This window comes from Argentina silus (assembly GCF_951799395.1).
Source record: "Argentina silus genome assembly, chromosome: 10".
NCBI lineage: Eukaryota > Metazoa > Chordata > Actinopteri > Argentiniformes > Argentinidae > Argentina > Argentina silus.
The window spans coordinates 12748983-12774628 of record NC_139664.1 but is presented as its reverse complement, the minus strand read 5'-3'; the positions used below and the strand labels follow the sequence as shown (position 1 = coordinate 12774628).

Genomic DNA, 25646 nt, shown 5'->3' with positions numbered 1-25646 from the left:
TTCTCAGAGCCTGTTAGAATAACAGAGTACATGTCGTAAAACAACATGAGATTAAATTCTCACCAAAAAAAGACATTAAAGGGGAATCCCTCATGGGTCTTTTCTTCTTGACTGAGGTCCAGGATATCTGCTGTGTGTGCAGAGCTCTTTGTGTGTTCAAATGAGAGAGAGCTGGAGTTTGGAAATTTCCCATATAACTCTCAAAGTTCCCATCGTCCCATATGGTAACAGGTTTAGGGATACCGAGGGGTTGTTTGATTTTTTTTTCATGCATTCCAAAGTTAACATGCAACTGTTAGCTGTCGCATCTGCTTAAGAGCAGAAAAACTACATAGACCAGAATACAGTTTGAACTGAACAGATTTGCTTCACAGCTTACACAACCCCAGCTGTTCTCAGAACAATTTGCTATCACCCCTGTCTGCAGTATAATTATATTGGTATGACCTAGGCCCAACAGTACATGCTACATGATATATACATGCATAGGTGAAATAAAACAAACCACACTAAATACACTATGTCAGTAACTAGACAGATTCGTGACAAAACATATTGGTGTTACTGCCCTAGATTGGTTTAACTGCCCTAGGTTCTGGACCCTTTGATGATGTGATCTGTTTGTTTGTTTCTCCCAGGTTTTGCTCCAATCAGTGGGATGTGTAGCAAATACAGAAGCTGTACCATAAATGAGGACACTGGCCTTGGTCTGGCCTTTACTATTGCCCATGAGTCTGGACACAAGTAAGGTTCACACACCTTCCCATACCCCCTCTGTCCTCTATCACACTATCTGGGACACCCTGACAGAGGCTCTCCAAGCTCCAATACATAGGTCATTAGCTGCATGTTACATGCATTGATCAGCACATGTCGTCAAGGATTTACATTTTATCCCACATGGACATGGATTTTACATCACATATCACATTTTTTATTCATACCTTATTCCCCTCTTCTGTTCGACTCCCCACCTTTTCTATAACTAATTACAGTATAACCCAGCAGAGAGAAGAGTCATATCCCCTGTCACTTATCACCATCTAATAGCCTCCTAATATAACCCTCACTCACCATGTCTCTTACAGTAGTGTTTTGATTCTCACGCACAGCTTTGGAATGGTCCATGATGGAGAGGGGAACGTGTGTAAGAAGTCAGAGGGCAACATCATGTCCCCCACGCTAGCTGGCCACAATGGTATCTTCTCCTGGTCGGCCTGCAGCCGACAGTATCTTACCAGATTCCTCAGGTAAAGCCCCAATACATCATGGTCAACATTGTGGGAAACACAGTCTGGCTGCTACATGACAAGTGCTAAGGTTGAGGAGAATGAGGACCATATGATGGATAACAGAGATGGATCCCTCAGATGACACACTCTTACAGTGCAGTATGCAGTATAACATTGTATTAGTAGCAGACTTGTTCCAGATTCAGGTTGTTTCCAAAGGAGCCCTACTCTGAAAGGCTATACTCACATCACATGCTAGATCCACTGGGCATGGCTTTCCCTTGCCAGATCTGGGACAAACAGGCTTACTCTCAGGACTATTCTGCTGAAATTAACAGCCACGGCCTTTACTGAGAATCCATGCCCATCAGTCATGTGTTTGGGCTTTCTCTACAGCACAGCAAGAGTCCAGACATCAGACTCATCTTTAAAAGAAGCAGGATTCATAGTGGGGATTTTAAATATAGCTGGCATCGCGGCCAACCGGCTGATATGTGGGCCTACACTCCTCCAGTCTTGTGTTGCAGCCAGAGTCTGGGAAGCCGTCTGTGTGTGTGAAACCAGATAGGGCAGCCCGAACCCCTAAATTTACCAGTGTGTTAAATTAACTGTGAAGTATCCCATCACTTACTCGTGGGGACACTGTATTTCCTCACTCCGTTATTAAAGCTATATGACCTCATCCTCGTTAGTGCTGTCAGGTTTATATTAAACACACAGCTACAGCTCCACATCCAGCCACCGGAGCTCCGTCTTCTCTTCTCAGGCCACGCGGAGGAGTAATCCCTGCCAAGTGCAATCAGATGTTTTGAGCTCTGTCGCATCAGTGCCTTCTGTTCTTCGAGCTTTCACCCAGCAGTGATGTCTGCAGCAGAAATTTGACTCGAAAGACAATTCAAGCAAACGCTGTGGCATCTTGTACATATTAACACATAGCTTTTCTTACTGCAGCGTTATTTCCACCACTCTACCACCAAAACATTAATCAAGATTCATTACGCCATTGACATCATCATTGTTGTTGACAGGTTCCATTAGTACAGTCTACCCACATGTCCATGAATCTTCACAATGCAGGTCATTAGCGTGCTTGGTGGGTTATTTCCTGGGTATTGTTGCATGTGTGGTCCAGTAACAGGAGCATGTACAGTAGGAATGCCCACAGCGCTCCTCCGCTCCACTCTTCGCCAGGAGCCCTACAAGGTCCTCCCAGGAGCTGTTGCTTTTTCCAGTCATGCTCTAAATTGCAGCTTGTGAATAGGAAATGCCCAGGGATTATCTTGTGACTAGGCCCGACAGAGTGTCTGGGAAACCCAAAAAAGCAGGGGCAGCGACAGATATACATACCTCTGTGTTCCTCAGCTGCCTCCCAATTTATTACAAGAAATTACCAGCCCTGGGCCGGAGCCAGTGACATGCACTGAGGCATTGCCTGGAGTGTTTTGTTTCACAAGTGCCTAATAAGAAGCAAGACGCTAAACTGGGTTTTGCTTTCTATTCATCCCAATATACTGTACTGTACCTACCTACTAATAACCCAGCCCCCCAGTACACCTCCACTGGGCCTCTCTTTGCCATTGTAAGACTGTACAAGGTAGCCTTGGGAGAGTACACTGTAGGACTTTAGGTTAAGCTTCTAGATGATTATCTGATGTCCACATGCTCCTTATCTCTTTTCTCTGTGGAGGCGCCTCGGCTTAGAGAGGTGACACTGCTGCACTGGATGACTGAGGACTCAGACGTTGGATAGATTTCAGGCAGACACTGACATTCCTGCAAGTGGTGGCCAGATGCACTACTCCCTAGCATGCACGTTGATGTATGGTGGGGGTAATTGAATGCAGAGTGGACATATAAAAAAAGGCTTCTTCTATAAATCTCTGATGGCTTCCCCCCCTTGGTGGGAGTGAAAATAGATGGAGCCAGGGCGATGTATGTATCCAGCTTTTACAGGCAGGGAGACGCTGAGAAACATGTGCAATACAGTCAGTGTTCCTCAGACACATAGGAATCATAAAGGAATGGGATTGTATTGTGGGGATCTGCTAAAGCAATCAAGACCACTCAATACACTGTACGCTATATTGTGTCCAATGTACTCTGACAAAAGCTATTTCAGCTATAACATATTTCCCCATGATTACTGACGATATCAGTTTACATCGGGAACCCTAGTGCTGAGGGACTTGAAGTGATAGCATTTATTAATGTGTGTCATAAGAGTGTGTCAGAAGCATAAAACCATGCAGGGTTGAGTTAGGTACTGTGCTTATTATGTTACCAAGGCAACCCCTTTATGGCACTCTCAATATGGGATACAATGATGTTATGGACTGTGTTCTGTATAGTAGAAAGTGTATAATGAGTAATTGCATGTCCCCTCTCCACCCAGCTCCGCCCAGGCCACCTGTCTGTCAGATGAACCCAGGTCAGTGAATGAGTACAAGTACCCTGAGAAGCTTCCAGGAGAACTCTACGATGCAGACACCCAGTGCAAGTGGCAGTTTGGCGAGAAGGCCAAACTCTGCACCCTTGACTTTAAGAAGGTAAAGCCTGCCTCACCCCTCTGTCAGTTACATGTCATCACAGGTCTTTACATTTCCATATCCACATTCATTTGATGTCACACAGATTCGGCTTCTGCCATGTTGTTTCCCCCTGTTAGCCCAACATAGTGCTTGTCCCCATTCCCCTTAATAAGAGGGGAAATTAATTAGACTCCATATGTTTTATAATCCAGACATCCGGAGTCATTTTCAAAATCAAAAGTTAGAATGTTCTTTCATGAGCACGGGTAAGCTGTTGTATATTAAGCTTGTCTGCCTGCCATTACACACACCAGACAGACATACTGCCCATGAAATACACACTGGGATGGCTAAATATATATTGGAGAGAAGCCAATGGGAACCTCTGTTTGTTGAGCTCCCATTGTCTCATTACCCACTTATATTACTGTCTGAGGGCCACTGCTGAGACAAGGGCAAAGGACAGCGGGATACAGTAGATGAGATTCATGTTCTGTTTGTCACAGTGTTTATTTAATAAATTCACATTTCACATTCTAATTTTATTTTCAGTATACAATAAAAAAAATTGTAACCTAACATAATGACATTGCATAATCCAAATTAAGTATTGTGGGAGAAAGCAGTGATAATACAAATAATATTAATAAAGTTTTGGGACACTTTGAAGCCCCTCCCAGTACTCTTATTTTAGCATTCATGCTTGGGTACATACCTGTAAATAACACGGTATTGTGTTTCCACCCTAAGGAAGGTGTATTTGTATAACACCAGACTCAGTGCAGTCCTTTCCTCTCCATCCACTTGTTCCACTCATAAAAAATACATGTCTTCTTCCCTGAGGTCTAATTCATTTTGTTGTGAATTTGCGTTTCATAAAGTTTTTGGCAAGCATCATAGAGATAAGACATGGTTGGATTGGTCTGCCACAATCACATTATACTCTCCATGGGGTATGGGGAGGAGCTGGGTTACCTTAGCAAAAGCAAAACAATAGTTTGGTTTTTTGTCTTTTGGACTGTTGGAAAAGCAATGAGTTAGCAAACAGCTGCGCAAACACGCGATGGGATTGGTTCCATGATCACTTTTGGCAGGCTACTGCTGCTCCTTGCATCTGCACTCATAATGTTGTCAACATATGATACAGTCATTCAGATACCAACAATAGAGACGCATAAAAAGACGGAATCTGTGTTTCTCAGACAATTTTAAGTATTGTTGTATGAGTAGTGCAAATTCCTAACATTCCCATGTTAGGTTCAATGTAGATCAACTGTTTATATCAATGTATGTACTAATGCTGTAGACCTTCGTGTTTGCACAGTATATAACATATACTGCATATCCTATTTGTCTAAAAGAATCAGCAATGGAATTTATTTCCAAATAGAATTTTGTTTGACAACTCCCTCTCTTCCATGACTTCCCATTATTGTGGTTTACAGATCCGCTAAAGATAACTGAAAAGTGTACAACTGTTATTTGGACAAAAAACCATCTTTGGAACATAATAACAGTGTCATAAACATAAAACCTGTAAAAAAAAAAACGTGTACAGACCATCCATCTACGGTGTCTCATTAGTCACCTGACTTCCACTTTGACTTCCTGTCTCTGAACTGTCTTTCATGTGAAATTTCCTCTTAGCACATACTGTATTTATCACAAGTGCCAGAAGTCTGTTTGACTTGAGTCTTGAGTCTTGAGTGTGTGTGTGTGTGTGTGTGTGTGTGTGTGTGTGTGTGTGTGTGTGTGTGTGTGTGTGTGTGTGTGTGTGTGTGTGTGTGTGTGTGTGTGTGTGTGTGTCTAGGACATCTGCAAGGCCCTGTGGTGCCATCGTGTCGGGCGGAAGTGTGAGACCAAATTCATGCCAGCTGCCGAGGGCTCTGCCTGCGGCCCTGACATGGTAAGAACACTATCACAAGACTGGCACAGGACAGGGCATACATGTAGATCAGCCACCTCTTTGTTCAACCAGCCTGCCCCCCAGGAGTACCAGGAGCAATGGGGGGCATTACACACACTGAATGAAAATGACTATTATTCTCTATCCACTCCCTTTATGACACAAGTACCACACAGCACAGAACAGTAAAGGCTCTCCTGTTCCTAACGCCTCAGTTGTCCCACAGATTGTTTATCAGCTCTCCCTCACTGATAGTTGGTGTGTGACATTTAATACTACAAGACCAAGGCCACATAAAGGCCACATACAAGACCAATAAACAGAGGCCGGGTGGCATTCCTGTGCCCAGGTTACCATGGTGCCCTGAGGGCCAGTGTAAATGCCAGTTAGGTCACACACACACAGAACTGTTATGGGTGAAAGGAACAATGATGACCTATTTATTCTATTGGATCCTTTTTGATGTCCTCTCCACCATTGTACTGTGCTTTTGACTGTAACAGCCTTGTGGGGGGTATTGAAGACCTTGCACTGCTTGCATACCTATTGGGTGAATCTTTTATAATCCTGTTGAACTAATGGAATTATGCAGGCAAAGTGAAACCATTGAATTCACATGATTGCGTTACTAAGAGTTTGGTAAGGGCATCAGGTCAATTATAGAATTTACTGAGGTAGAGCTATAGCACTCTTTTATCCTATCACATTTTCCTAAGGATAAGCTACCATCCATTTTTGCTGATCTGGTTAAAACGCCAATGGGGTTCGGGCCAAAGGGCAGTTCTCCTCAAGGCTAGCTCTTGACAGCCCTCAACAAGATTTGCGTCTCTCAATATATTGAACTTGATGGCTTAATCCCATATACTCCCTCTGCGGTCCAATTACAGAACACAAACAATGACACACTCACTTAGGAATCCAAGGCACTAGTTTTCAGGGGATATCAGCTATGCTGGTTCAGTAAAGGGCTCAGGATCACTCATAGGTGCTGTTACTGTAGTACACTTCACTGATGTCATGTTAATGTGCTGTAAAATCAGCTTGATGAACATTGATTTAGTATCAGGAAATAGGTTATTACACAATTTCCTTGATATTCTGATTACATTCAAAAAGCTGATGAGCAACCCAGTCTCCAAATTAATACATTCTGGGGGATAGTTTCTGCAGACCAAATAATACGTTCTGTGCGTGTTATCTAACTATACTGGCAGGTATACTGACAACTTGCAACCTGAATGTCGCTGGTTCAAATCGTGCTTGGGACAGTTTTTATTTTTTGTTCTAATTCACTGACAACTTACCCTGAACCATAACCACTCAAGGGTAATGCCTAATACTGCCTAACTGCCACGCTTGTCAGAATTCATGTGACTCCATGTATAGCTAGATAATATGTGCAAAAAGAACGTATTCTTTGGTCTGCAATAGCGATCCCCCAGAATGTATTCCATTGGAGGCTATGCTGTGATTTAGAGGATCATTATAGGGTTTGTTTTGGTCTCTTGTGTCTGTGTGTGTTTGTGTTCTAATGTTGGTCCTCCGTCTCTCAGTGGTGTCGGCGTGGGCAGTGTGTGAAGCAGGGGGACGAGGGGCCCAGGCCGGTCCATGGTTACTGGTCAGACTGGTCAGGCTGGTCAAGCTGCTCACGCAGCTGTGAAAGTGGAATCACTTACAGAGAGAGACAATGCACCAACCCAAGGTGCACTACACACTCCTCTTCTTGACACATGCACAAACAATGTTCAGCTTGGGCACTGATGCACATTTTCTCTCACTTTCTCTACACGTTATGCATTCCTCCAATTCATTCCCATTCACTCATATTAGATGTTTTATGATTTAAAAGTAGCTTGTACTAAATGTACTTTCTGACTATAAGGCCTACAGTAAGGCTTCAAAACCTTCCTACAGTATGTCATAGGTATATATTAAGATGGGCAATTCAAATACTAAATGATTGCTGACATGTATCACTCACTCACTCACTCACTCACTCACTCACTCACTCACTCACTAGCTGAATCAGTAATCACCCACTCCAACGTTGGGCCTCTTCATATTTTCATATCGTCATATTTTGACCTGCGTTGCCAAGTTCCTGTCAAGCAGTGGCCTAAATTAGTCAGAGACAGCGAGCAGCGGGAGGCTAATTGGAGGCTTATAGTGAGGATGTAATTGGCCGAGCTCGGGATTTGTTTCTGTGGAGCCTCGGGATATACACCTGCAAGAGGCTCCAAAACTAGCAATTAACCACAAAGACAGTTCCCCAACAACAGAGACACTGAGCATCCAAACAGCACATCCAAACAGCTACATAGACACCACACATCATGCAACCAGGCAGGGAGTGTAAAAAAACAATTACCAAAAAAAACATTTTTGATTTTTTTTCAAATGTTTTCCCATGTATTGACAAGAAAACCTCCTAGTTTGGTTGTTACCTATTTATAGATTTTGAACTTGTTGATGTTACAGTATATTGTAACTACAATGTTATTACATGGTAGTGTACATGTACATTACATTGGTTGTGCATTAGTATGAACTTTTCAGAGATATTCATGGCGTATGCTGGTCTGATGAGGCTCATTAAGTATGCTTGTTGTCCACTCAGGCCCATGTATGGAGGGAGGTTCTGTGAAGGCTCCTCCCGGTCCTACAAACTGTGCAACACTGAAGACTGTCCCGTTAACACTGTGGATTACAGATCTAAACAATGTGCTGAGTTCAACAGCAAACAGTTCAGAGGCTGGTACTACAACTGGAAACCATACATGCGAGTTGACGGTAGGCTTATGTAAAAAAACCTGTCATTGACATATTAGTTCCCTGTAATGCATTTGGCACGCCACTCTGTATCAGTATTGTTTTCATATTGCTCATATTGAATTACTGACTGTGTAAGTGATGAGATCACTCAAAACAAGTGGACATACAGAACAGTAAGTGCTGAACAGGAATGTTGACTTGATCAGCAACCTGTGTCGGAAGTGGAAGGCATGGAATTATAAGAAGAGGATTTTTATATGTTATGTCTGTAGTGTACAATGTAGAAGCCCTGTGTGTGATTTTAGTTTGACGAAACTCTCCCAAAATGGTTTTCTCCCAGACCAAGACGTTTGCAAGCTGTACTGCTTCGCGGATGGCTACGACTTCTTCTTTGCCCTCTCCAGCAAAGTGAAGGACGGGACACTGTGCTCACAGGACAGCTCCAATGTGTGCATTGACGGCCTGTGTGAGGTACAGTATAGGTCGGAGGACTGATTTCAAAGCCTCTGTGGTGTTACAATGACTTAAGTGTTTGAGGATGTGTCAGTTCTGTAAGACATATTTTTTTGTTGGTTATATGGAAACTCCCAGAGAGTAAAACTCTTTGAAGAAACAGAGCAGCCAGTTCTTTCATCATCAAGCACGACATTACACATCACTGCGCTACATTACAGTTGTATGACTCCTTGCAAATCCAGACCCATTATACATCTGTCAAGTATTGAGAGAAAATGTTGGTTTGATTATTGTTAAATTATTATTTGTATCTGTTATGCATACTGTTTTACTGTAGGAGGCTGTATATTGACTTAATTGAATACTGAAGTTAGGCAACCTTTTGTCTTTTAGAGAGTGGGCTGTGATCGTGTGTTGGGCTCCACCGCAGTTCCTGATATGTGTGGAGTCTGCAAAGGAAATAACTCGACCTGCAAGATATACAAAGGACAATACACAAAACAGCACTTCACCAATCGTATGAACACTTATACCTTTTTGATCGCCGGCTTATTTAAATGGTCACTGACCCTTCCGACAGTGTGTTTTGTCTGAAATGTTTTAGGCCTTGAGTTGTATTGATTGGTTCTGTATTTCTGACACTCCCAGTGAATTCACAGAGCAAATAAGGTATGTCATATCTCCTTGTTTTTTTTTATACATTCTCATATACCACTTTGGGTTTTTCCTATAATAACAGAGTACTATGGAGTTGTGACCATCCCTACCGGGGCTCGAAGTATCCGCATTGTAGAGCTGAATACCTCCAGCTCCTACCTGGCCATAAGGAACACCCAGAGGAAGTACTACCTCAATGGTCGCTGGACTGTGGACTGGCCAGGCAGACACTCCATCGCTGGCTCTCTGTTTGATTATAAGAGGCCCTACAACCGGCCGGAGAGCCTCACCTCCACAGGCCCCACCAACGAGACCTTAGTGGTTGAGGTATGTGTGCAGTACAGCTTAGTTGTTCAAATGTTATGATGATTTAGGCGTTATGAATGGCCTATGTACAGTGTTGGCTTCCTATGTAAAGTGTCTCCAAGTTACCACTACTGCTTTTATTGGCTATGTCAAAATCTAAATAATGATGCAATATGAACATTGCATAAGGTCTCATTGCGTTCCAGAAAGTCACATAATATTAAATGTTTAATGATCTAATGGACAATTTAGGCATTGTGTGGAGTGGATTCCATACAAAATATTATGCAGATAAATTTTGCTCCCTCCTATCCAACCTAGAAATCAAATTATAGCTGACTTAAGCCAAGTCTTGACTCAGTCTATTGGTTTTCATAAACAGAGATACAGTACATGTTCCTTTAATGGCAAGTTGGACTATACTGTATAAAGGATACCATTTATACCCTGCATTTTGAGGAATTACTCATTCCTAATCTTGTAACTTCACTCTCTTCATAAGAAGGAAACATGATTTGATAGGAAACAGTTAAAGACATAGCATTCTCTTTCGAACATCCTCCTTAGTAATAGTTTGAGACGTTATCATCAATACAGCCTTGGTTGCTGGATGACTTTTATTGGAAACATATTGTTTTGGGTTTGTATACCCTGAATCATAGAATACCATATCTGGTCTTCATTTTGGATCTGATTACATTGCCCAAGCAAGATGATTCACATCAAATATTCTCTACAGGGTTGGCAAGTGGCCCTAATGTTTTCTTTGACAACTGTGATGCTGCAGACTTTCTGGTCTTTGATATCCTGTCATCTTTGTAGATTCTCCTTCAAGGCTGGAATCCTGGGATACGGTGGGAATACACTCTCAGGAAGTCTGACATGGATAGGAAGAACCAGATGAAACACAACTACACCTGGGCAATCATTCGCTCCCAGTGCTCAGCTTCCTGTGCAGGAGGTACTAACTACCAACACTCAGATATCATCGTGGATGGGAGATTATACTGTGTCTCACTATTTTACAGAGGAAGTTGTACAGCATGTTACTCTTCCAATAGATGCACAGATGTTAGAGCCTCACCTCACCTACAGTCCTACAGTAGTAACCTTTTTTTTTTTTTTTACTGCTTTCCAACTCTATAAAAAGGCTCATATAAGCAACATGTGGTCCATTTTATCAAAAGTTCAGAATGACATGATCTTCCCTTGATTTATTATATCGGGGGTGGCTCCTCCTTGTTCATAGATCAATGGGGAAGAGCTAAAAAATGTGGGTAGCACCAGCAATCTCTAATAAGTGCTCTACCTGGGCTTAAGTAGTGCACAGGCGTACGAGTTCCCATCGTTACTGTTGACATGGCCTGTGGCCACCTCCTCTTCTCCCACTGAAGCCCTGCAATTAGACTCCTGTAATGGTCTGGCTCTACCCTGAGGGGAGCAGACTCAACATGAACAAAGCCAGTGTATAGAGTTTGGTTTGACCCACAGGTCATAGACCCCCAGTCAACCCCTATAGAGTGAGCTGCACCACACCTATGTACAGCCCTAATGTTATGGGTTGGGTTCATTAGTGTTATTAGAGAGTGTGACTGCAAAATGGTTTTGTTGAGATTTGAACTGACCACTAAATGTGGATTAGTCACTGAACTATGTGTCCTATGAATTATGTTGTACATTGTATTGATTAGCTTGGATCACTTTTATCTAATGTGATAACGTTTGCTCATTCAGGTCAGATGAACACTAAACCTGCATGCTATAAGGATCTGCGAGTCCAAGTAAACACCTCACACTGCAACACCCGGTCTAGACCCACTACTGGCCTGATGCCGTGCAACACTCAAGCCTGTCCCTCCAGGTAAGATGACTGTTCAGTACAATGTTTCCTAGAATGATGCACAAAGCAAGGATGTAAACTATGATTATAACCCTCAACATTGAAAACCCCCATTTATTCTACAAGCTTCCTATTGTAGGTCATTTAAAAACTGTCATCTCCTGAGCTACAGTAAGTAGCCCCTGTTTGTTATGACAGCCAGTGACGTGAACCCCTGGCCTATCTTTATGGATGCCCATTCCTCATGACAATGTTTCATTTAGTAGCACATAGTCTCCATAGCAGCAGTGTAGTCTGCAGTTTTTTTTTTTCCTTCCTTCCTTTGTGTCAAAGTCAGTCTGAGACCACGGGACCGAGTGATCCATTGCTTTCTTCCTCTGTTATGTCTCGGAAGCCCCGCAAATAGTAATTTGGTGTAATGTACAACAGCATGGAAAAGTAGACAAAAAGCCTTTAAATGAGCAGTTCAGTGGAGCGGCCAAGATGGCAGTCAGCTCTCAGGAATGGTTAAGTAGTTCCCCGCGGGCTCTCCTTATGGTGGTGAGGACTGGTTTATGACCTATAGCTGGGGCTTGTTCACATTACCAGAGTCACTGTACTCCTCTACCATAGCCTGAGTGACACCAAATTACTCATCAGTTGATGTAGATCCTTTAAGCCTTTCAGTGAGGGTAGTAAACCCTTTATAGAGTTTCCTTTAAACCTGCATGCTGTAGGGGAGATCATTTCCCGAGTGCAACAATGTTTTACTTGGCCACGGGCCTCAGCTTTGCTTCCACTCTCTCTCCCATGTCCATTGTCTGAGACCCACTGCCCTGCATTATTGGCCTGCAAAATGTATGCATCTGTGGTGTCACTTGACTCACTAAATGTCAGTGGTCAAAAGGAGCTGTTTTATTGGTAGAGTCAGGCCCTCCAAGCCTCCCACACTCTTCACAATATTAACAAGCACAGGGTGACGATATCCAGCACAACGCACCCCAAAGCACCTGCCTTTAATGGCTTTTTATACTCTCAGAAACCCAATGTATTCTCTCTAACAAAAGGAGGAAAATGCCTGCATGTTCCGATGACTGTTTTCATTTAACATTCACCAGCGTCAGTCTCCCACCTTAGTTCTATGTGAATGTTGATGCTGGCTGGATAGAGGTGATCATCCTCAGAGTGATAGAGTCACACGATGACGTGACTCAAACCACAACGCCATCTCTCTGAGTGACCTTCCCAGTTCCTGTTCTCCAGGGCGTGGCTCTGCTTTTGGTCAGCGACTGGCAGAGACCAGGGATGTCACCTCCTATCCATCCTCAGTCAACGATGGAGCGGAGCTCAGAAACAGGCGGATCTGGGCCTTGGCCGTGGACATCATAGTTTGGGAGTGGTCCTCCTACTGACAGCTAGGACAAGTATGAACATGCTCTAGGGAAATGAACCGCTGTGCAGTGCTCTGGTCAGTGTAAGGAAGGATGAAATGCCCCAAAAATGAATGACACTTTCAGGACAACCATGATATTAATGAGAGTTCCAGGCCCTTTATGTCATGTATCAGGTGTATCTGGACTATTAATTCACTATGACGCATGGTCCACACTAATCCGTCCAATCGCCACATCTCAGATGCCAGTAATTCACATACTTATATATACAATAGATTTGCACAGAATAGCAACTGTGGATTAACTTCCATGCTCATTTTGAAAATTGGAGAGGCATATACTGTACACAAAGTAATTGTGATATTGCATTCACCACACGTTTTTGATGTGTCTTGATAACCATGACCATGGGGGACATTCACACAGAAAATGTCAGCCAACTCTTACCAAAAGAAATGGACACCATGGCAGCTAATGATTTAATTTATGAAAATGAATATTGAATACATACTTCAAACAGTGGCCTCATCCTGTCCAGTATATGTTAGAGGTTCAACACCCCACAACAGGTCTTTGTTGCTGTGGACATGAGCACATGATGGCCTCATAAGATCCTCTGATATGTATGGTAAGACTTGAAGAAAGGCCTGGTGTGGCTGAGACAGATGACTGATTATTCTGCTTCTCATTCATAGCTAGCTGTATGCTGTTGTGAGGCAGGGCCCAGGCTCACCATCAGCTGTCTGTGTCCGTAAGACAAGACTGAACACGAGGGGAACAGTCCGGTGTCTGGTTACCCTCTGAGGAAAGGCTAATTCAATCCCACCCATGCTCTCTCACCCCTACAGGGTGCCCAAGGGACAGTGATTTCTAAATCTCTCTCACTCTGCCTTCCCCAGAGTATTTCCTCAACATCTGGAGAAGTTGTTACTACAATCCCTGATCATTTTTGCAAACTTAAACTTCTTCCCCCCAATGAAATATGGGTTTACTTTTTACTTGAATTATGACGACTCTTCAGGAATGTGTGAGTGCCATGCACAGCTCCACTACTCCAGAGTGATCAGAGCACTGAAGAGCAAAATAGCACCTCTTGAATCTGTGTCATCAAGACACACTTTGTGTAAACACTACCATAACCCTGAATACATAAATAAATACATGTGTTCCCTATATTTGGAGGCAATAAAGTTACTCTTAAAAATGTGTCCTATCACACGACCTGACCACTTGTTCAGCATTAAGGAATGTATTTACTGAGCACTGAAATAATGGAATCATAATAAACAAGCTACAGTTTTGCTAAATGTTTTATGGTTAACCGCCAGTCGGCAGGGAGGACACTAAATTAAAGTATAGAGTAACTCTGAGACGGAAAGAAGAAATGCGATTTTTTCCTCTGTGCAAATATCTTGCCTCAGTGATACTCTCTTCCATAACTCTGTCTCTATTTTGGAGCAGTTGAGTCCAGGACAACTCTTGGTTACTACGAGATGGTCTGATGTGTCATGTGAATTTTTGGGGGTTTCCATACTTTCCCTCCAACAGTCTCATCTCATAGATGATGTCAGAAGAACTCTCTCATCTACTGACAAACTGTATATCAGCTGAAGTGGCATAAGGGACCTAAACTAAGTAGAAAAGAGCATTTATGCACGCAACAGGTGTCTATCCATGGTAATACTAGGTGGATAGAGTCAAGAGCAAACATCATGGTCCATTGGAAAGCTCAAACTACAGTATTAGTGGATGTTGGTGCTTGAGACTCAGCCCTCTTTGCTACCTGATGTTATTCAAGCACCAAGCTCAGAGGAGCCACTGACAATGGTCATTATGTGGCTATTTAGGGACTTCACTAAACATGCAATTCTTCAAAATCAAAACAATATTTATTGGGAGAAAGGTGATATTAGGAAACAGTTGACTGTGCAAACAGTAAAGTCATACATCATAGCAGCAACTTAAGTTTGCAGAGAGTAAACAAACAAAACCGTTGACATGGATGTAATAGCCAGTTTGGCTACACTCCAGAAATGATGAGTTCTCGAAAAAGATGTAGAAATAAGCAACAGGCCCATGAATCGCTTAACTTGATTTGTCAATTAATCATTTGAACCATTACTCAAAAAAAACAAATTAATAAATGTGTGAACCATATTCATGCACTGTATTAGATTTCTTTGTTACGCTTACTATGAAAATTAAATTAAGCTCTAATTGATAAGGTACATGTTTTCCTTCATAATTGTTTTGTTCTAGAGACTAGCGTATCTTAGGAAAAGACAGGCGTATCTTAATCTAACTTGATTGTCTCGTCTCCCAGGATTTGTCCTGGCCCTCAGTTACAGTATATGATAAAATGTATGAAATACAGGCTAATGCCTCGTCTTTGTTCCCCCGTAGGAAATATGACTCTACTACTTCAGTATGTCCAAAAACATTATTAGGGAAACAATTAAATCATGAAAATCAACAATTTGAAACACAGTAAAACAGCTAAATAAATGTATAGAACACTGACCAATTGTGTGTGCCTGCCTGTCTGCCTGCATGTCTGTGGTAGGGACATAATGTATTGTATATATCAGGACAGACTGCAAGGTAGAATGCTTCTCTCTAAATAGCTGGTTGGTTTGCCTGCCCTCTGACTAGACCTTTGTTATAGTCTTTCCATGGCACACTAAACTCTGTGGCCATGGCACCACTGCCCCATGTCTACCAAGCCCCTGGCTGTGTGGCCAGCATCTTTGATGAATCATGCCTGTCCATGGTTAATGTTTATTGTAATGTGTTCCTGGGTACAGAGTCAGCACTTTCCTGCTCCTGGTCAGGACTGTGGAGAGGATAGAAGCTTCTGAGATGATTAAGCACTCCTTCCCTCCCACTTGAGCCTGGGACCCCAGAGAACCTCCGTAATGGTAGTCTTGAGACCTCCACTGAACTGGTTGTTAACTGGGTGTCTTCCAGGCCAGCCATAAACAGGGCTAATGGCGTTGGTGCTATGATGTCATGTCTGTCTTGTGCGACCCCCTCCTCTTTATGGGACAAAGGTTAGAAGTCGTCCAAACTCAGCTGCGATCCCGCTGAGGACGTGAAGTGCACTCTCAGACACGCTGTGGGGGCTAATGGGCCTGTGTGTTTACAGTGAGGTAGACACTGTGATAATAGCTGTTGTAAAGTCATCCCATGCTGTTTACATGACTGGTTCTGTTTTATTTACTTAATTAACAACAACTGTTGGAGCTTGTGGGCTATAAGCTACAAGCTTTGCATTATCAAAGCACAGGGGTACTGTTATCTTGCAGTTTAATGCACTTGCTGATGTTTATAGAGATCAAGAATTTTGACAATTAACTTTGTTTGTTGATATAATTATTATAGACCTATGGACCCACATCAATGCAGTCCCAAGCATGAATGGTTGCTCTAAGGTCAGCTAAAGACATGAGAACATTCCAGGATGAGTCATGCCACATGCCACAGCCAGTCCAATCACTGTTCTCACTGTCCCAGTGACCCAGAAAGACCCCTTTTCCATAAGAATTGTCTCATATTTCACTGAATAAGCTTTGTTGACTAACACACAGGATTACAAAAAGTAATCAAAAGTATTCGATCCCAAGTTACATTTTATGACACCCACATTTGTTGAGGTTCTGCATAACATGACATCCTAAGTTAAATGTTTTAAGATTTCAAACTGCCCTCAAGCATATGAAACATTCTCTCTCAGTGCATTGCAGCATGCTGTGCTGTTGAGGGCCTTTGGTTGAGAGCGAATATAGCTGCTCCCATGCGCAGGCCTCATGTCCAGCAGACCAAAACAGAAATGCATACTACTGTGGCCACAGTCAATTATTTTGGGGCCTGGAGTTAATTCATTTTTTGCTGCGTCTGCATACATTGAGGTTTGAGAAACCATTACATCATGGAAAATAGGTGCATGCTCACATTTAGAGGCTGACATAATTCATTCTTGGATGAGTGTGATGGGGCAGTGGCCTGGGCATTAGAGCCTTGTGCTGGGCACCCAGACAGCAGGCAGTGCTGCCATACAGAGCATCTGATCCGCTGGGAAGGCCTCCAGCCCAGTGCGTGATGTTTGGTCACACTCCAACCCACTTAAAGTTAAACCAGTCAAAGGTCTCGAGGTACAGTATCCTCTTCCTGTCTCTCATTCACTAGAATATGATAACCGCCTCTGCAGTGAGAGGTGCCAGGTCTTTTACTACTTACTACCTCTATTGGGTTCATTCTGAGTCAACTAAAGATTTTTGATTTTTTTCTTATCTTTTATGGAAATTTGTTTGCTTTTGTTTCTGATATGAAATACAGTATACACAACTCTTTTTTTTTTGCATAGCTTAACTGTATAGCTTTAATATACTGTAGATATGTTTATTGAGCAATAAACATTGTTCTTTCTTTCCAACTAAATTAATAATTTATATGTAATGCACTTTTGTATTGTCCACATTTATCTGCAGTATATACTGTAGGTCTACACTAACTGACTCCACCAACAATTGTAATGACTGTAGATCAAGGCAGAGGACTCAATCGCACAGCTGGGGACAAAAGCTTAATCCAAAAGAATAATCCTTTAATTCCAGAAAAAGGGTTCGGTACACAGGTAGACATTTCATAGAGAGGCAGATATCCAAAAAGGGGTTGGCAAGGCAGGGTATGGTACACAGGTAGACAGTCAAACAGGAGGCGGATAATCCAACAGGGAAAAGGCAAGAGGCAAACCAGGAAGACAAGAAATCACTAAGAAAATCGCTGGGACATTTTGACACTAAGGTACAAAGATGAACTGGCAACGAGACAGGGGAACACACAGACTGAATACACAGGGAATGATGATGAGGAAGAGGTGAATCCAATCAGGGCGGGGTAGACGATCACACAGGCGGAAACACACAAGGGCAGGTAGTGAAGTGTCTGGAATGAGAAATAAGGTGAGAGACACAAAAATAAACAGGGAACAATCAATGAATAACATGAAACACAGACAAACAAACTAACGAACAAGACGAGATGTAACTACAATCTCTTGAGGTGAATGCCCTTAAGAAGAGGCAGCTTCTACCTTCCCATTGGACTGAATGTCCCTCTCTACTGTATAAATATCAAATGTGTTATATATGTGGGGCTGAAGAAGCTGAGACCAGATGGAAATCCTCCAGCCATTTTTATTTAGATCCAAAAAGAGCGTTCATACTGCACTGGATATACTTGTCCTCCTTGTTTCAGCATTCCAACCAAGTGATGCACTAAATTGCTGCAAATAAAGTTTAGGCTGTATATATGTGCTGACAGTGGGGTTTGAGGTCATCTGGGGTAGATGTAGAGAGGGGGGACAGGCCATGGGGGCTGGGGTTTGGGTTACAGTTTCACAGCCTGTTATTTTGGCTGTTTGGGCTTGCTCTAAGCCAGTCAGCCGTCAACAAGCGGCTCACACTCTGACCCTGACGCTGGGTAATGTTGCATGTGTCAGACTGTGGAGACGTGGTATATTCCTAGTAGTGACCCTGTTTACAAATCCTCTAATGATGTATAATATGTTCACACACTGTTCTACAATACCAATGTGATTCGGTTGGAAAACCAGATCAAATATAAATATAAAATAGGCTGTAGGAATATACAGTGCAGAACTAGCTACTGGACATCCTGTATAGGCTACTATGCCATAGGGTACCATCTCTGGCTTTCTTATCATATGCTATGTAATAGCCTTGCTGCTTATCAATATTAACTTTATCTTCTACTTATTACGCAAAATTCCCATCCTACTGTATGTTGACTAAGCAGGCCTCCTGGTTTTGTTATTGCAGCTGGAGTGTTGGAGAGTGGGGGGCCTGCAGTCGCAGCTGTGGTGGAGGGGAGCAGACGCGGCAGGTGCAGTGTCTGCAGAGGGCCAGCCAGACCAAGGTAGAGGCCATAGCAGATGCCCGGTGTGTGCAGCCCAGTCCACTGAGAAGACAGACCTGTAGTACCCACACCTGTCCACCGGGATGGAGCATCAGCCCATGGTCTCAGGTAAGCATCTACTGTACATATCATATGGAGGACTGTAAATGTATGGCAGTTGTTCATGCATGTGTAGTTTGATAGCGACACCAGATTTGCAGAATGACCTCAATGCACCAGAATGATCTTTGAGAACCAAATGTGTCCACTGAGATGTGAGAGCACTCACGCTTCATCCTCTGTACGTTCTATGCTAGTTTTGAATTGCCAAAGTTCTTTAAGCTCTTGGGCCTTTTCTTCTTCTCCAGACATTTGTAAGTGAACTTGCAGATGAAAACAGGGTTAACCACAGGTTCGTGGCCTTGTTAACGAATGTGAAATGCCATTATGTCACCGTTTTACTCCAAACCTCGCTATCATACCACACAGTTTTCCCAGTTCACTTCCATTGAGTCCCTCCAAGGTGTTTGTGGCTCGTTAACCATGTACTTTGTAGACTTTGTAATTCGCCCCAAGGGACTTCATCACTTAGAGGTAGTAAAACAACATTAAAGGGGAAGTTTACCCAAAATTCATTTTCATACATGTATATTTCTAGTCAATCCACGTTGCATATCGTCTCGAACTATCATCATTTCGCGTGTAGCTGCATCATATCTATTGAAATGCGAGGTATGTGTTTACTTCCTAAAAAAGTATACCGCGTTAAAATACGTCAGATGAGAGTTTTTGCACTACGACCCTGCTCTACTATGCTAGCAGCATGCGCTAGCTCTTGTGCTGTTCAACAGAAAGATTTCACGTGGGAGGGAGAGGGGAATCTTGGGAGTTGTAGGAATTGATTGAAATGGCCAATTTGTAACATCAGGATGATGAGGGCATTCAAAGCAAGATATCTTGACTCAGAGGTCATTTTAAAACGCGATTCTTGTGAATGTGTCTACTATTGAATAATGAAAACAACAAATCCACTGGATTACAGGGTAAAATTCTGCTTGAAGATTTGCTAACGATTTAGGCTGCTTTTAGGCTTGTTTTTAGACATGTGTATTAATATTTGCGTAAACAAGTGACATTACCCTGAGATACATAGTAGGCATATAGTAGGTGTCTCGGTGTGAATTGGATACCTCTTCTGTGCAGTGCACATGTTGGTTTATAAGTAACACACATTCACATCTGCTTGCTGGTGTTTATGGACCCCTGTTGATGACATCATCACTGTGTTGCATTGCAGTGCTCCCGTAAGTGTGGTAAAGGCCTGAAGAAGAGAACGGTGGTGTGTAAAAGCACCAACCCCAGCGCCCGGGCCCATATCCTGCCTGAAAGCTCCTGCATGGTTGTGCAGAAACCCAGCACCCAGGAGCAATGCATCATCAAACGCTGCCAGAAGCAACGCAAGGTCCAGTGGTTCGTCTCAACCTGGCAGGAGGTAGGAATTTATGAAACCCAATAATGTAACATCTTATTCTCTATAGCAATTTAATAGAATTATGATTGATATCTGTCTATAAGAATGTTGCATACATGTGAATTGTTTTACATATTATGCATAGAGCATGTAATAAATAATCATCGCTCTCTTCTCTAAGTTTGTCTCTTTATCTCTCTCGCTACTTCTTCCTCTTTCCCTCCCTTGGCACCCTCCAGTGCTCTGTAACCTGTGGAAAAGGCTCTCAGACACGCTTCATTAAGTGTGCAGAGAAGGATATGACAGGGAAGTACAGAGAGCTTGCACCCAAGAAGTGCCACCATCTGCCCAAGCCCTCAGTGGAGCTGCAGAGAGCCTGTGCCCTGGCAGACTGCCCTGCCCCTGTACAAACCTGGCAAAAAGTCCACACTCTACCCCGTGCAGACTGGTACTCCTCACCCTGGTCTCAAGTAAGCATGTCCCCTTGAATGATCACTGCAATCACGTATGTATGAGTATGTTGGTACTTTTCGCAATATATCGTACACTGTGTAAAAGTAACTAACTGTGCAGACTATACTGGAACCCTCATCTTGATGTACTACATGATGTACACTGATGTAGTGTGTATACTGAAGCCAGGCTTGTTGTTCACTGTGTGGTCTGTCCCTACAGTGCACTGTGACGTGTGGTGGAGGGGTGCAGGCCCGGTCGGTGCAGTGCCTGGTCCAGGGTAAGCCATCCGCTGGGTGTGTGCTACACCTAAAGCCTCCCATGTCCCAGGCCTGCAATACCAACTTCTGCCCCCAACCTGAGAAGAAAGGTACACTTTTTTTTATCTTGTGCTCATAATTATATAGTCAAAGAAATGTACAGTGCTTAACTAACATATGGACATTTTCAATTCATTTCCACATACATTTTCACCCAGGATATCATAGGTTGAGAGAATCTCTCATGTTTTTTTTGTTATTGTGTTTCCACAGACACAGTATGTAAGGATTACTTCAACTGGTGTTACCTGGTGCCACAACATGGAGTTTGCAACCACAAGTTCTATGGGAAGCAGTGCTGCAAATCTTGCTCTAATTCAAACATATAAGACACTGATGACAAACTCTGTCTACTGCAATGAGACAACTGAGACATTAAGAAGGGAGTCTGCCCAGACTTTTTATTTCCATGGTTTGAAGGACAATTTTGCATTGGTCATTCGCATGCACTGAAATCAAAGACATTTATATTCAACTGGAAGACGCCTAAAATGCGCTGCTCGTGATGCAGGACATCTTGATGCAAGAGCAGCCTTCAAATATCCCTAAGAGTCTAAGCTACTTGGTAAGCTGGCGCCCCTTCAGCCATTTGTGGCCAACAGAGAAAGAACTCATGTAGCAAATGAACTGAAAATGGATAGAGTGGGCATTGTGAAACAGATCTAACGATGGCTCTCCCCACTAGAGCAAAAATACCCAATACCACAATACATGAATATTGTTGTTGATTTTGTTCTAAGGACTTTTTAGTGGGAGAGGCCAGGGGTACTGTAGCTCATTGTGGAGCACGATCTTACTTCCGCCATGTGGACAATCATGGGACTATAACACTGGCATCCTGAAATAGAGCAGCCAAATGGTGTTTTCCTCTGAACCTCATCAACGTCACCTCAGAAAAGAGCATCATGTACCACCCTGAGGCCATCTGCATGCACTGGGATTTTGCATACTTATATGGTGCTAAGGTATGTCTTGACTGACAAATAAATGGGAAATGCAATCCTTTTCACTGAAGTGTTTTTAAATGAATACATGAAATGTCATTGCCCTGTGACTCATGCACAGTATTGGTTCTTTTATTTATTAGCAATGCTGCAGAGTTGCTGGAAAGCTGTTTAACAAGCAGTAATAATGTGTCTATTATTTTTGCTATTGTATACCCATACACACCCTGCATACAGTTTTAGAATTCTTTGTTGACAATCTGCACCTTGCTATGTTTTGTATTGAAAGCATTTATTTTATTTTAACCATGCAGGCAAGATCTGCCATTTAAAACAGATGTAGTGTCACTCCTCTCAGCATGTACTGTATCTGTCAATAAAGCGCATCTGACTGTCATTAGATAGTTGAAGCTCCACAACACACAATATCTGATCATTTTCTATTTATGGATGGTGCTTTTCTTTAATTTTTCATTTCATTTCAGTTTTACCTCCAAATCTCAAGAAAATGTGCTCTGCAATCATGTAATGCAATTGTATGGTAATAATGATAATAGTGTCTGTTTCTGTGGGTTGTCATAACAAACATTGAGAGATATGCTGTTTGACAGTAATTAAAAGTGATTATTCAAATGTAGTAAAATCACAATAAATGAATTTTCCCTGGTACTGTCTTTCATTTGTCCTGAAAACCTTTCAATATTAAGAATATAGCTAAAAAAAACAATAACAAAAGGTATTCTGGGTAGACAGTAATAATATTACAAAAGTGAGAATGACACTTATTTGCTAAATAAATTAAGGATACAGGTATCAGCAATATAAAGCAAAATGCATGGTTACAGATACAGATAACAAATTACATATATATATATATATATATATATAGAGAGAGAGAGAGAGAGAGAGAGAGAGAGATAGATATTAAAATCTGTTTCAGGCACAAATATTTCTCTCAACTCTTCGAAATATGTTAGCCTACAGCTACGACTTCAACAATTCAACAATTGTTCAACCATTCTGCTGTGTGGGCAGATTCAGTAATTCTTAGTGTGGGTCGATTTGCTTCTTGGGGTGGTTTTATGAGATGTTTCATCAGGTTTGTATTCAATGACCTGCAAGGGGTTGCAGGTCATTGCCAATATGGTTTTAGCCCATTCAACACCAATGACCCATCCGGAATTCTCCCTGAACCACTCCTCAAAAACATCAGAAAGCAAAACCATAGCATCATCCACATAATCCCTGCTGAGACCCAGTCCCAGTGCAATGAGAGAAGGAGGGTTGTCCTCTCTTCTCTCCTCACTATACATCTGATTAATGGCTGGTCAGCTGTGGGATGTAGGCCAGTGGCTGTTTATTCGTTCCCATGCAGATGTCTGCAGTTGCCCCAATAAGCCAGAGCTGAGGTAACAAGAGTTGCTGATGTCAGCAGCTCCAGGCTGTTCTGTATGCACGCAGCTCAGATTCCTAACCCCCCGGACTGTCTGTCAGCCCTCTAGATGACTCTGTCATCAGCCTCTGATCACTGTGAGGGAGAGAGAGAAATCACTCTCTTCTCCCTACTGTGTTAGAACTATGTTATATTGCTCAATCAACAAATTATTCTCTAATCTCGAGTAACGTTTCCCAAATCAGATAAATTAGGGGTCATGAGCAATGTTCCCTCTAAACTGCGCGCCTGCGCAATCGCGCACTGCTCGCACATTCTCAGCACACAAGAAAATCTATGCAGCGCATAAAATAAAATTCACCATAAACGTATTAATTAATATCTAATATTAGACCTAATCTAATCTAATTAATTAGACCAATAATGTGTTTTTTGTACCATTTTTCAATGTAACACAGTGAGTGACAGGTGTCCAGCCAATGATACGATACGGTTTACTTACGCTACGCAGCCAATCATAGCATTGATAGTGCTTGCATATGTGCCCTGCCCATACGCACCATGCAGGTTAGCTAGCTAACAACAATGCGGCGGAGTTAACCCATTTGTGCCGGATGCTGCGCTACGCAGCATTGCATCTACCGCCGGTTGCTGCGTTACGCACATTTGAATTTGCCGCCAGTTGCTGCGTAGCGCAACTTTTTTTCAGATGTGCACAGCGTGCACATCTGATGTTGCTCACAGTGGTCCTCAGTGTGCTCAGGGAGCTTGTGTGTATGCCCAGACACATGAAAAATTAGAGGGAACATTGGTCATGAGGTGCCGCAACTCAAACACCCCCTAAATATTACACCAGCAATATGATTGGCAAATGTGTAAATAGACCTGCATGGAGTGGGAATATGTTTATTGATGACATGTTGAATCCAACCTTGGGTTAATTCATACTGTACAGTTATTCTGTCGACACACAATGATGACATAGGCCTCAGTAAGTACGCTCACTTTTAAACTTAGAAACTTCAGAGTGAACTCCAAGATATTTCCTTTCCCCAACACTGACATTGAACAGTCCTCTCTAGTCTCACTGATTCTAACAAATTGCAAGTTTGGATTGTGGATTCTTCACAGTCTCTCGTAGGTCCTCTCAGAGAGCGATGCCAATCTCTTCACAGTCTCTCTGTATCCATCTTCATCATACAATTTATCTAACTTTTCACACATTACAATATAATGATGACTAAGTATCACTGTGTATGAGATATGGACTATCAGGTTGTGTTGCCAAGTACAAAAATAATTTGTGAGCAAAGAGATATAGCTATTGGCATCCAAAACAAACCGCTCTACCTCTTACAAAAACTGTCAACTTAATATCTTGGTGGGTACTGTACAGTATTCTGTAATTATGATAAACACGATTTTCTCTTTATGCAAGGTATCTAGTATACCTTGACTGCATCACTTATACTGTATGCAGCACCAGCCCCTCAACCCTCAGGCGACACTTAAATAGAACCATCTAATTCGTTGATCAGGATGCGCCCTTACCGACCCCAGCACGGTCACTACTTCCTCGAGTCATCACAAATATTGGTCTGAGACAATTGTGCCATGGCAACCAGAAAAGTTTGGGAAACAAACCAGACAGTAATCTCCACGGGCTTCCTCCTTCTAATGATCTGTCAACTGCCTGTGCTTCAAATGCTTAAGGTTGAGAAACAGTCTGGGATGATTTAGCCGTCTGAAATGATTAATTGCTGATGTGGGGCAATTGGAAATCTTCTGTGCCTATTGTTGTATTTTAAGTCTCACTGGCATGCTGTTCCATGTGTTTTTCCTGACCTGACCAGGAAAACATCTGGGCCATCCTTGAGTTTTCCTGGTGGGTCTGTGGTCAGTAAAAACTCAGGGGCACTACTATGATAAAGTGTGTGTGTGTGTGTGTGTGTGTGTGTGTGTGTGTGTGTGTGTGTGTGTGTGTGTGTGTGTGTGTGTGTGTGTGTGTGTGTGTGAGAGAGAGAGAGAGAGAGAGAGAGAGAGAGAATCACATACTGTATGCATACTATTTCAAACAAT

At 42.5% G+C, this 25646-nt stretch overlaps 1 protein-coding gene across 1 annotated transcript in view; it reads left to right on the top strand.

Moving 5' to 3' along the window:
• adamts16 (ADAM metallopeptidase with thrombospondin type 1 motif, 16) overlaps positions 1 to 21575 on the top strand; it is a gene marked incomplete at its 5' end in the record, with an annotated part of 44117 nt that extends 22542 nt beyond the window's left edge. Inside the window, 16 exons of the mRNA XM_083679417.1 lie at positions 639 to 744; positions 1113 to 1250; positions 3625 to 3778; positions 5571 to 5666; positions 7220 to 7368; positions 8284 to 8456; positions 8779 to 8909; positions 9288 to 9411; positions 9634 to 9878; positions 10680 to 10818; positions 11592 to 11718; positions 18911 to 19115; positions 20284 to 20478; positions 20697 to 20927; positions 21133 to 21280; positions 21444 to 21575. Of these exons, the coding sequence (XP_083535543.1) occupies positions 639 to 744; positions 1113 to 1250; positions 3625 to 3778; positions 5571 to 5666; positions 7220 to 7368; positions 8284 to 8456; positions 8779 to 8909; positions 9288 to 9411; positions 9634 to 9878; positions 10680 to 10818; positions 11592 to 11718; positions 18911 to 19115; positions 20284 to 20478; positions 20697 to 20927; positions 21133 to 21280; positions 21444 to 21559 (2477 nt within the window). The 3' untranslated portion in view covers positions 21560 to 21575. The remainder of the gene's footprint in view (positions 1 to 638; positions 745 to 1112; positions 1251 to 3624; positions 3779 to 5570; positions 5667 to 7219; positions 7369 to 8283; positions 8457 to 8778; positions 8910 to 9287; positions 9412 to 9633; positions 9879 to 10679; positions 10819 to 11591; positions 11719 to 18910; positions 19116 to 20283; positions 20479 to 20696; positions 20928 to 21132; positions 21281 to 21443) is intronic.
• Positions 21576 to 25646: the final 4071 nt, after the last annotated feature.